The 13,562-nt window shown below is 36.1% G+C and overlaps 1 protein-coding gene across 4 annotated transcripts in view; it reads left to right on the top strand.

Annotated features, from left to right (window-relative positions):
• ABLIM2 (actin binding LIM protein family member 2) overlaps positions 1 to 13,562 on the top strand; it is a 310,433-nt gene that overhangs the window by 263,954 nt on the left and 32,917 nt on the right. For all 4 annotated transcript variants that reach the window (XM_051965982.1, XM_051965979.1, XM_051965980.1 and 1 more), the window contains 2 exons: positions 662 to 800; positions 6,251 to 6,309. In XM_051965982.1, coding sequence (XP_051821942.1) covers positions 662 to 800; positions 6,251 to 6,309 — 198 coding nt within the window. The remainder of the gene's footprint in view (positions 1 to 661; positions 801 to 6,250; positions 6,310 to 13,562) is intronic.

Below are 13,562 nucleotides of genomic sequence, written 5' to 3'. Positions count from 1 at the left end.
TTACCTCTTCCTGGGAGATTTGGTAGGGGTATTATTATCTAAGATCCTGGTTCTCTTTGAAAGGCTTAGTTACTACATCTCTCCAGCTGAGTTTTGTCCTAATTCAATTTAACTGGATTCAACACGCAATTGGACTTTTTGTGGTTTCTGAATGTACCCTTATGTAGGCATGGAACATTGATCTCTACCACTAAGGGGAGAGTCTCATGCCAATGCACTTTAGAAATTAAAAAAAAAAAGCCCATTAAACTTAGAATTAAAAGATCTGGGTTTAGTTCTTAGTCCTGCTCCTTGCTAGCCATATGACTTTTGATAAGTCCTGAAACCTTCTATGCCTCATCTATAAGTGGATCAACAGCAACAGCTCTCCAACTCAGTTCTCAGGACCTCTCTATATTCTTAAAAATTATTGAGAAATCCAAAGAGCTTTTTTATATGTTTTTTATCTGTCATCAATATCTACCTTGGTATAAATTTAATTGACTTAGTATTATTAGGTTTTGAACTCATTAACCTTCTGAAAGATACCTAGGGTCCCCAACTCACTCTTTGACAAATGATGGACTAGATAATTGCTTCCTACTCTAAATCCTATGAACATGATCAATTTCCACATTTCCTGATTGCAGGAATTAATTTTATTTATTTTTTTTCTTTTCAGCAAAAAACCAGTTGGTTGTTTCTCAAGGGGGATGTGGACACCAGAACCAACTCACCTGACCTGGATACACAGTCCCTATCTCACAGTAGTGGGACAGAGAGAGACTCTCTTCAGAGAATGCAAGGAGACTTCTATTCACGTGAGTGGTTGTACTAGAGCAGCAATTCATAGACGAAGGATTGAATGAGGTCAGAGGGTAGAATCAGACCCTTTGATCTGAATTTAACACTGAAAAATCCAGAGTTGCATTCTCTAAAGTCATTACCCCTATTCCAATGAAATACTTATCAAGTATGGAACCATCACAATAAACTAGCCATCTAAATTATTTTAATTTCCATGATAGAAGGGATCTAATTACACTAAAAACCTGTTCTTCTGCAGTTTATCTGTGTATGTCTATCCAAAGCACTTTTTGATGGAGGGAAACATATGTACCTGTAGGGAAAACATAGGACAAAATGCCTTTTCCTAGTGCCTCATTAAGAGAAAATAGTTCCCAGCAATCAATTAAGAGCTGCATTCCCACAAGAGCATGGTCCAGGTGGATTAAATACCAGGTATTGAGTTAATTACCCCCCAAAAAAACTTTCAACACATTCTGATTAGGTAGAGAAGAAAATGAAACTTGATTTTCTCTGTGTAAGAAACAAAAACAATAGCTGCATTCATAACTTTTAGGGGTGTGTTGTGAAAATCACTATGGTTAAATATAAGACTTAAGGGAGGAAAAAAAACCCAGGATGCTCAAATAATTGTCAATTAAATGGTTTCTGGCATTAGTGTTCAAGAAACATGCAATGTAACAGCCAATATTCAGGGCTAAGGGGACTGGAATTTTGGCATTGAATCTAACACTAAGAAATTTTGAATCATTCTTTAAAGAGAACAATTTCATTTGGGGAAGTATCATATTAGTGTGAAATCATTGTTAAGTCAATAAACATTTATTTATTAAGTGCTTTCTGTGAGACAGGCAAGACACTGTGCTAAACCCTAGGAGTACCTGTAGAAGCAAAAATAAAAATAATTCTTGCCTTTAAGGAGCTCATATTCTAATGAGAGAAGACAACACATGAATGAAAGAATCGAAAAGGAAAGTATTCACAAAACTTGTGGAGAAAGAAGCTTGCAGAGGAGGGAGCAGAAACTGAAGTGTTGAAGGAGTGGGCAGAGTCCATGTAGGACTTCTTTAAATCAGAAGTGCTAGGAAGAACTGACCAATTAGAAAAGGGGCCACAGGTACCAACCAATCTTCTAGGGTGAAATAGCTACTGGACTTTCTGCTGAAGGCATCTTCAGGGTTCAGAAGACTCCTGGCCATGGTAAAAAATGAAGTCTGGAGAGTCAAGAGAAATGAAGAGAAGTCATAAGATAATAAAATTGGCACTATAAGGCTATCTAGTTCAATTCCCTCTTTATACGGATGATAAGTCCAGAGAGGAAATCAACTTTGCCAAAGTCAGATAGATAGTAAGAGATGATGTCAGGATTTGCTTTCATGTCTTTTTAAATGCCAAACATAATGTTCTTTCCCTTATACACACTGCCTCTATGTGTAACAAATCAAATCAGGACAAAAGAAAACAAAAGGAAATGTGGGGATCTCATTATTTAGGATCAAATGGAGTATGACATTCTTAATATTGGGGAAATAACTTTTAGAGACCCATTTCTTTTTTTATATGTTCTCATTCTTTGTGGATATTCCACTATGGCCACACACCAATACAATCAACTCCTCAGACTTCATCATCATCATCACCATCATTGCTTGGTAATCATATCTTTCCCCATGTTGGAAACCTGAAAATTCTAATCTCCAATCTCTACTTTGATTCTTCCACCTCTTTCACTCATTTCTTTTTTTTTTAATGTGCTTTTCAAAATTATCATGAGCTTTAAGTTCCCTGAACCCTTCTTAAGATCCCAGTCTATTTTTCTTTCCCTAGTTTGCTTTTATATGAACCCTGGATACCTCCCCAGGCAGGTAGGTGGCACAGTGGATAGAATGCAAAGCCTATAGTCAATAAGACTTATCTCCCTGGGTTTAAATTTGGCCTCAAGCACTTACTACTGTGTGACCCTGGACGTCATTGCACTTGATTTGCCTCAGTTTCCTCATCTATAAGATAAGCTGGAGAAGAAAATGACAAACCAGTTCAGTATCTCTGCTGAGAAAACCTCAAATAGGATCACAAAGAGTTGGACATGACTAAAAATGACTGAACAATAATTGATACCTCTCCATTGATTTGTCTTGTTAATAATAATAATAATACACCACACTAAAATCCCTAGGATGTTTCATTCTTCTCAATCTATTAATTCTCAGTCTTGATGGTTGCCTCATCATTTAATTCTTCTCCTGTTCACAGTCCTTTAAATGCCCCTGGAGAAAGTTAAAAGTGAGATGATTTCACCAACCAACCATACCTAAGCTGGTCCCTTCCTGCTACCCAGCTCTTTATCTCTGCTTTCATTGACTCCCTATTTTAATTCCTATGGTGACTATTCAAAAACCTTTTCTCTTAAAACCCCTATACTTAATAGATGACAGTGACCTATTTTACTGATTTCAGAGTCAACTCCTTCATTTTCCATTCATTCCTCAAAATTTATCAGCAGCAATGTCTCTCTCTCTCTCTCTCTCTCTCTCTCTCTCTCTCTCTCTCTCTCTCTCTCTCTCTCTCTCTCTCTCTCTCTCTTTCCCTCTCCCTCCCCTTTTTTTCATCCCCTCCACAATGCCTACAAACATATTCAGCTATCCAGTGTTCTTCCTTTGACTCCTGCCCCATCTGCCAACTATCCCATCACTCTACTCTTCCTCATAACCAAACTTTGGGGGAAGGGAGAAAGATGTCTAAAGCCAATTCACGCACGTATTATCACATTGCCCCTTCCATGCCTTGGAACCTGCCTTCTGTCCTGTAATTTTTGAAAATCCTCCCTGCGAGGTCACCAGTGGTGCTTTCCCCAGGATTCCTTTCTGGATTTCTCCCAGTTGCTAACCACCTTCTCCCCTCAGACGAAAGTAACTTGGGGGTCCTCAAACTTTTTAAATAGGGGGCCAGTTCACTGTCCCTCAGACTGTTGGAGGCCGGACTATAGTAAAAACAAAAATTTTGTTTTGTGGGCCTTTAAATAAAGAGACTTTATAGCCCTGAGTGAGAAGGATAAACGTCCTTAGCTGCCGCATCTGGCCAGCGGCCCATAGTTTGAGGACCCTGTGATGCACCGAAAGTAACTTACGAAATAAAGCAATTCTCGGCTATAGCCACTAGATGGCAAACATATATTGCCTTAAAAAAAAATAAATCCTTGCTATGCTCTAAAATCGGTTGTAATAATTTCCTGCTTTCTTTAATGAGTCTAGAAATAAGTAAACAAATAAATGCAAAGCCCCAGTGGGCCTCATAGATAGGGGAAGGAAAATCAGTGTTTTTGTTTTTCCCTCACAACTAGTTTTACTTTTAAAGAGATTTATGTATATGTGTTTATATTTACTTATAGTGATTCTTATATGGTGGAGCTTTTGTATTAGTCCCCCAATCACGTCCCTTGGCACCTACTGTTCTGTGTTGGTGCAATTAGGTTTTAAAATGCAGGTTCGATGAGGATGGGAAGTTTGAATTTTTTTATTCTATCTCATCATCTATCATTTATTTGTTTTATCTCATTATTATTCTATCTCATTGTCTATCTCATCATTGCCAATGACTATGCTAATATGTCTACAGAAATCCAACAACTCAGTAAAAAATGCATGTCATAATTTAAAATGGGTGTGACATAATTTTTGAACCATAGTACCTGTTTTTCTCAAGCATCTGACTAGACTGCCAAAGAAATCTTACCTCTTTCAAAGTATAAAATAGAATATAGGAATTATAGCTGGAAGGGAATTTGAAGATGCGCCTGTCCCATTTCTTCATTTTACAGAAGAAAAATTGAGAATCCTTAGGCAGTTTGCAACAGAAACAAGAATCAAACCAAGTTCTTGAACGTCGATACCATATGTATAAAGCTTCTAAGTGCTGCCATTGGCTCATTGGGTAATGTTATTCAGAAGAACTAATTATCTAATATAGCCACAGCCAAAACCTTGGAGGAAATGGTCATTAAGATTTCATCTACCTTTGATCCTCTGCTGTGGTCCCTCAGGTGCCCCAAGCACTGGAGGTCCTTTTGTTGTCCTTTGGCTTCCCATGGCCCTCACTGTGGTGTCCTCACCTAGCCCTGCCTTTCTTAGACAGCACTGGAAACTCTGGTCCTTGTTCACCCTTGTTCTGCATCAAAGTTGGGTTCTTTTCTGTGCTGATCTCCTAAACTACTTGTTGCTTATCTGCTAGGGGCACCTTAACCAAAGAAATTTAAGGCTAGAAAAGACATTAGAAATCAAACAGCCCAATGCTCTCTTTTTACAGACGAAGAAACTGAATGGTCAGAGAAAGGGAAATTATTTGCTCTTAGAGTTATCGAGTTAGTGATAGAATCAGGGCTAGAGTTTAAGCTGTCTGACTTTCTCCTGTCCTACACAACTTCTTCATATTCACATTTTAATAGATATCTTAAGTAAATACTCCCTTAATCTAAAGAAGAGACATTAAATGGGGGTTAATTTTATATAGATGGGGACAGGAGGGCATCTTGGTTCTCAGATGACAAGAAGCATTCCCTTTTCTATTTCTACTAATCCTGACTTTGGATTATTTTAAATTATTTCTGTGTAAACTAGGCCAGGCACTTAATTTACCCAGGCCTCAGTTTCTTCATCTGTAAAATGAGGGGATTCAACAAAAGATGGTCTCTGAAGTCCCTTCCAGCTCTAAATCTGTGTTCCTATGGTCTTGTGATCATATGCTATTTATCAGCCTAAATCCTTTAAAAGGTAAGTTCTGCTTTGCTTTGTTTTTAGGAGATGAAATGTTTTGGTTTTATATCTGTTTCAATCTCATTTCCTTTGGAAACTTTCCCCAAGCTTTCTTGTTCCACTTTGGAAATGAAAATGAAAACAGCCTTCACTTAAATTATTTTTAATAGCTTAATTTGTATGTAGTTCTATGTATTATTATACATTCTGATCATATAGGAATTGAAATTTATATATACATATTTATTTATAATGATCCTCTTTCATGTGAGAGCCTTTGAAGTATCTAGATTCTTTGAAAACTAATACATAATATTTTCTAGGATTCAAAAGATGATTGAAATTTAAGTGCTCATAACATTTCACCCTTTTCATAACTCTGCTTGGCTGCTCAAGGAGATTTGGCCCCAAATAAGACCAAACTCTATTGAAAGTCCAGATATAAAATTTGAAAGGGCTATTTTAGAATTGTTTGAATCTGTGTTTGAACTACAGTCTGCTCCTGAAATCTGTGAGTCACACACATACATACACACAGAGATATATACATATACTATCTGTAGGTTTAACAGCCTGGTCTAGACTGCAGATCTGCCCTCTGCTCCATGTTTTATGAGAACACTTTTGTCTTTTCATTTCAATTTGATCTTCCTCAGTTGGCATGTTTGTAGACATTTTTTAAAGAGCCTGTTAAAAGTTATATATATCTGTTTCAGGATTCCCATATAACAAATCTGCTTCTCTCCCTGGATATGGAAAGAATGGATTCAACCGGGTAGGTACTTGATTTCCAAGCACGAAGTTTACTAACAAAGATATCACCAAGTGCCTTGGTTGACAGCTTTTCTAACTTTTTGAGTAACAGGCAGCAAGAAATCCAGGATGGTCTACATACCTGCCAGCGTCAGATGGTCTAGTATCTGTCTGTCTGTCTGTCTATCTGTCTCTCTCTCTCTCTCTTTGTCTCTCTCTCTCTCTCCCTCCCTCCCTCTTTCTCCGCCCCCCCCTCAGAAAATAATGACTCATTCTCTGTTTCCCTCCCATCTTTCTTCTCTCACAACCTTAAACAATTAATACACAAAAAGATCTTAACATGAAATGGAAGCCCAACAAAACTCAAATCTGGAAAAAGACTTATCTGTCTCTTGAATAAGAAATATATTTTAAAAGAATTTTTTTTTTAATTTGGGAAACCTAAGAACTTATTATTCGATATTCAAGCATTCTTGGGCATCGGAGTAGTAAAGAAGAGATAAATAGTTCATTGACTTTCTCTCTCAGTATTATTGCCAGTGGTATCATACTGAAAGCAATTCAAGACTAATTTTGAAGAATGTGTTTTGCGGTTTTCTGCAATTTTTTTTTTTTTTACATCAAGCATGTTGGATTTGCATTTGGGACTACATCCTTTAGCACATTTCCCTTGAAAAAATGGTGCTTCCTCTGCATTCTTATCACTTGAATGGTCTGAGTTTTGGAATGAGCATGTCGCATGCTGCCTACAGTGTTTGTAAAGTAATTTTTCTCCCTTCACCTTCCACGTTGGGATGGAGAGAGGAACACAAATTAAAGGGGAGCAGTAGTGATAAAAATGAGCATATGATTCTAATCATATGTACTCCATCCACAATTCTCCTCTTTCTCTCCCAAACACTAGGAATGTAAGACAATTGTGAATGGGGAAGGAGTGATGGGGAGAGGGAGAGAAACATAGGCGTGGATGAAAAATAGAGTAACCAGACTTATCACCTTTGTCTGAATGCCCTGATATAAGTATGATCTTTTTCCCCTAAGATCTTAGTCAGATTATAGCACATTGTACAATTTGTAAATAGTTTACTATTAAAAGCTGAACTCCAAATTTCTTGTAAACTAAGATGTTGAAATGGTAAATATGTGTTTTATACAGTTTCAGTTTTCCTGAAAAATAAAAACATGATGGGCAAGAAAAATCTACTGATTAGTCCATTCATGTTTGAGGAGTATACATAGACTGTGAAAATACCATTATGTGATTCTGTATTGTTAACTAGGGTCAAAAACTGGCAACATGCAAATTGTACCTAGCCCAGCCCTTTTGATGTTGTAGGGTTCCTTATAAAATCATATAATTTAGAAGCTGGAAGACACCTTTGAGATCATTTGGTAGAGAACTTCTCAAAGGAAGGTCCACAGACACTTGGGAGTCTCCAAGAACCTTTCAGGGCATCATTGAAGTCAAAACTGCTTTTATAATAATAAAAAAAGTTATTTGCCTATTACAATACTCCTCCCTTTTCTAAATAACGGTATTAGACCAAATTTTTTTATATGCTTCAAACAAACTATATCATAGCTGATTGAACACAGAAGCAGATATCAGACTCCTGTATTCTAAGTCAGACATTGAAACAATTTCCAAATATATGTAAAACAATTCCACTCTCACTCCTGATTATTTGGAAACTATGATCATTTTTCATAAAAGACATTATGTTAACATGTAATGGATTTATTGTTATTTTAATGAACTAATAAAAATTTTAAAAGTTATAAATTTTAATTTCTAATACAGTAAATGTCAATTAATATAGCCTACAGCATTTTGGAAAGTCTTCAGTAATTTTCTGGTATGGAGAATAAATGCTTCAAGAATCTCTGACTTAATCCAACTTCAACATTTAACAGATTGGTAAACCGAGGCACAAGGAAGCATTTCATAAATCTAACAAGACTTTTTTCTTCTGATCTCAAATGTCATGTTCTTATCACTACAGCTTGCTTACTTAAAAATTTAAATGAGGAACATAGGAAGGTATTGGTCTTGACCACATCTGAAGGATGGCATCAAATTTTGGGGGTCATGTTTGAGAAGACACTAGGAATCCTGATAAAAGAAGAGTGAAAACAACCATTAAGAAGAAGCTAGAGCCCATTCATACTTCATGGAGATCAGATAAAAAAAATAGAGTGATAAGGGTCATCAAGTTAAAGAAGAATTTGATTTGTTCTTTGTATAAAACTGAGACCTATGTCTTGAAGGTACAGAGAGACAGGTTTAGGTTTGATGAAAAGAAAGAACAAACTTCATAACAAAAACCTCCAAAACAAACTAAAGCTATCCAGAAGTAGAAAAAAGTGCCAAAAGAAGTGGTGGATTTCCTTGTAATTGAAACTTTAAGAAAACACTAGATGAATATTCATTGAATATTTTATAATGGGAATTATTGTTCAGGTTCAGGTTCAGAAGTCCCGCCCAATTCAGATTCTGTGATTTTTGAAAAAAAATTGATCTGGACTTTTTATATCCCTAATAACATTTGTTGTTTCTTTTTCTTCCTTTCTCTATCATATAGTAAACTTATTCTGTGGGGAAAGGAGGGATGACAATCCCAACATTCTTGACCTTCAAAATCACCATTTTTCTAAAATGTTGTACCACTTTGGCAAGTATTACATTGCCCTATATCTAGGGAGGCACCTGGGAAATGCATTTTTACTAATTATTTCTTGCATGCAAAAGTTTTATAGAAACTTTCTTGTTTCATCATGAACAGCGACCAGACAGCTGTACAAAGAATGAATTGACAAGGGGAAATTATCAATGATAATTTTCCAGGAAAGAGTGTGACTTTATGTCAGACTAATCACATGAGGATTTTTTTTTCAAACAATTAAAACTCTGATACAGACCTCTTTTTCTATCACATGTTTTTCTCCTAAAATTGGAGCATACTAAACAATATTCCAGTTAATTGAAAGGTCTAGTTAGTTGAATTGGGTCTCATCTATTTCTGTAACCTTGCAAAATTTAACATGGGGTAGCTAGATTGGTACAGTGGTTAGAGCACCCCTGAAGTCAGGAGGACCTGAGTTCAAATATGGTCTCAGACACTTAACACTACCTAGCTGGGTGACCTGAGTAAGTCACTTAACCCGGATTGCCTCAGCAAAAAGGGAGAGAGAGAGAGAAAGAAAGAGAGAGAGAGAGAGAGAGAGAGAGAGAGAGAGAGAGAAGAGAGAGAGAGAGAGAGAGAAAAGAAAAAAAAAAAGAAAAAAAATTTAACATGGATTCTCCTCAAAGAGGCAGTTATCACTAAAAAATCACTAAAACTGTTTTGTGATTTATCAAATGGGTCCAATTAATGGATGTTAATTTACTATATACTTCACAAAGTTATTGTTAACTTAGTCATTTAGAGTTCATGTTTTATACTTTATTGATATTTCTTTAGATGAATCTGAGGTCTGAAACCTGACAGTAGGGTGACTATTTTTCTTAGCCTTTTGGCTTACAGATCTTATTCAAATAGGAACACTCATTATAATCTAGCAGATCACTTTTGTTGTTGTTAAAAAATAAGATGTCTATTCTTTGTTGATGTGTTAAAAGATACAGAACTTTCTTGAAGTGACAAGACTCCCTCATTTTATAAAGAAGAAAATTTTACAAAATAAGGAAATAAATAAATAAAATGAATTTTATAAATAAGAAAAATGAGATTACCCAAGATTATCATAGTGAGTTAAGTTCAGAGCCCAGCTTCTCTCAACAACTATTAGGGTTGGAAGGAACCTTAGATGTAACTCTAATCCAAATCCCTCATTTCACAAACAAGAACAGAAAGATTCAGGGGAGGAAGTGTTTGAGCCAAGGGTCCCCAGCTAGTTAGAACTGTGGCCCAGAGTCTTGGGTTCTTTCTATTATGTCAGGAATCAACTCCCTGAAAGATGATGATAACATTAGAGGATGGTTTTCCATGGTGACTTTGGGTAAAACACTTCTCTCTTAGCCTCATCTGTAAAATGAAGAACCTGGAATACATGAGTTCTGAGGCCCTTTTTGCTTTAAATCTTAGAAAGTCATTACTTCTGAGTAGCTAGTAAACATCTTCATTTTCTTGTGGTTCACTGTTGTCTCCTAAAAATAGAACATAAAAAAATCATCCCAGTTAAGCAAAGGTTTTGGTTACTTAGAATGTATTTATTTCAATTCTATATTTTCCTCTCCTATTTCCTCTAAGAGATAGAGTAGATGATCAGTAATGTATATTGTTTTATTTCCGTTACTTAAGACTTTGCTGATGAGGCTACAAAATTATAATTAATAGCATAAATACACTTAGAAAACCTTCAAACGTTGTATTGTTTTGCCTGTGTGAGGCTACCTAGATTGACATGATACTTTTATAGCCTCTTAGTTGGACTTTGACACACCATTGGTCATAATTTCCTTTTTTAGGTTGTTCTAAACCAGGGCTTCTTAAACTTTTTCCAATGGTGATCCGTTTTTGCTTTGTTCTAAACTTTACTATTAAAGTACTCAATCCAAGAAAGACAAAAGCAGAGACCCACTTAGTTCATTGTATAGCAAAGGTTTGGTTTTGAAAAATTTTTATTTTATCATCAATGTTCAACTGAAAGATTTGAGAGAATTTAATCCATCTCTCTCATCTTACAAATGAAGAAAATTACACACACACACACACACACACACACACACACAGAGAGAGAGAGAGAGAGAGAGAGGAAACAATTTGACTAGTGCCACATATTACGTAGTCATTCAGGATCTTTTTGATCCCAACTCTTTTAAAACTAAATCTAGTAGACTTTCTTCCCCATTTGCTTGTTTATATCATCCAAAGATGCTATATATCTTTCTGACTCCAAGGGATTACCACAGTGCCCTTAAGATATAAGTAGGGGGAAGTAGGGTATAGAAAAGTCTCACTTGCGTCTTCTTCTGGGTTCCATCTGATTTTTTTCAAGTATCTGTGGATTATAAGAAATGAACAGGACTTTATGATTAAAATAAAAACCACTAGATGGCAGGATTACTCTCTCAAGCTCAGGAGTGACTACACTGGCATGTCCTAGAATGCCAGAAGTACATAGGAAAGGATTCTAGATGGCTTGTTTACAGATGAAATAATCACAGGAGCATAAATTTAAAGCAGGAAGCCATATGATCCAAACCTTTTATTTTGTAAATGGCGGACAGAGCTGGAAACTTATCCAAAGCAATACTGATAATAACAGCCCAGAATTTAAACCCAGATAAATCCTCTGAGTTTCAATTCAGCACCCCTTCCACTAAACCACATAGAATAGCAGGTCTAGAAAGAACTCTTGAGGTCATCTTGTCCAAAAGTTGAATTCCACAAAGATAAGGAAATTAAATTTTACAAAAAAAAAAAAAAAAGAAAGAAAGAAAGAAGGCTTGGAGTTTGAGGGCAAAAAGAGAGCTACCTCCAGCCTCTACATTTTGTAGATGAGGAAACTGTTGCTCATTAAGCACCTACTAAATGTTAAACAATTTGCTAGAAGTCGGAGTTTAAAAAGACAAAATTGAAACTATTCCTGCCCTCAAGAAGCTTACATTCTACAGAAGAAAAACACTAATGGGACTTGCTTATGGTCATGGTGAAAAAACCAAGGAGCAAAACTCACATCTCCTGATTCCTATTTTGTGATTTTCGATCTTTAATATGTTCTTCCAAAAATGGAACAGCAATGACAACAATCAAGTTCTACAAGTAGAAGACCAGGTTCATCTGGGAAGTAGTAATTGAAGTTTATATAGATTCCTGGCTCAAAGTATCTTTGGACTGAAAATACAGTCTATTAACTTTTCTTCGGTTTTAGATAAAGAAGTGTAATGCCAGAGAAACTGAGGCAAAACAGAGACTGGTTTTTAATCTTTTAATTGTGCAGAGTTTAGGCTAGCTGACCAAATCAAACTCTTGTTCAAAAATTATTCAGCCTGGAGCTATTAAAGCCAGAAACCTTTATAGCTAACTAGGGTTTACAAACAACTAGGGAAAACAAAGACAGATGAGGGAGGAGCAAAAACATTGGGTTGAGTGGACAAGCCATAATTCCAGGAGAGGCTCATAACTTAATTCTAATAGGATAAGGGTCAAGATAAGAAGACGGAGGACAGGAGACAGCAAGGTGAGGGACAATACTCAAAAGAAGGGGGAATTATCCCAACAAGAATTGAGATAAGGCACCTGGGGTTTTATGACTCAACAGTATTTCAAGGCTTCTTTTTTGACTCAATTCTCCCAGTCCTAATGGCAAGGGAAAAGGCCATTTTATTTTATAATAATTCAGAACATAATAGAGGGAATATATAAGTAAGACTTCTAAAATGAGCACCTAAATTGTTTAGGCAGGAATGAGTAAGAGGAGATTTACTCCATGTCCTCTAGAATGGTTCTTGCTGTATCAACTGATGATGCTGAAGCATCCCTCCTCTCCATAAGACCTCTGGGACATAATTATTTAATAATTGACCATCTTACAGCAAAAAGGGATAGCTAAGTTGGCGTGATGACTGTGAAACATTATTGATGTTCAAGTCAAAACTGGGAAAATTTGGAATCTGACTTTTTCAATGCATTGTTGTATGAGAAGCATAATTCATTTAACATGTAAATACCCATCTATTGGGTTATATCAAAACATGAGATTGGGAGAGAAAATGTTATATGGGAACTGATAGAGGAGTGGTGCAATTAATTTCATAAAAGTAGTGACAAATGGAGAACAAATTTTTGAATAAAGTTCAAATCGTGAAAGTTAACAATCAGTCTTCATAAACACCTAAACTACATATAGCAATAAAGGCAACTGCTGCTTAACTAAGCAGAGTGGAGCCAAGATGGGATAGGAAACATTCTGTTGGGCTAGATATAGAAAGTAGAGTGCTGGGGTCCACAATAAAGTAAATATTGTAGCATTACAATGGGATTTGGTTATATCTAAGAACATTACTGCAAAATCAGATAGGATACTGGCCTTGAGATCTTGAAGAGTTGGGTTGAAATCCTGCTTAAGAGATTTACTGAAGTGTATGGCTTGATTTCCATGCCTAACTCTTGGTTCATCTCTCCTGCATTTTACTATAGAGAATCAATTTAATTTTCATCTTTCCCTTTTTTGAAATACCCAGTTATCTCTCATTCTTGGATAATGCTGACTCTGTCCTGGCTTCTTATGGGGTAACCTAGGAAAATCACTTAATCTCTCCATGGCTCAGTT

Source organism: Antechinus flavipes, chromosome 6 (genome assembly GCF_016432865.1).
Source record: "Antechinus flavipes isolate AdamAnt ecotype Samford, QLD, Australia chromosome 6, AdamAnt_v2, whole genome shotgun sequence".
NCBI lineage: Eukaryota > Metazoa > Chordata > Mammalia > Dasyuromorphia > Dasyuridae > Antechinus > Antechinus flavipes.
The sequence above is the reverse complement of the archived record's forward strand: the minus strand, read 5'-3'. Positions and strand labels throughout refer to the sequence as shown.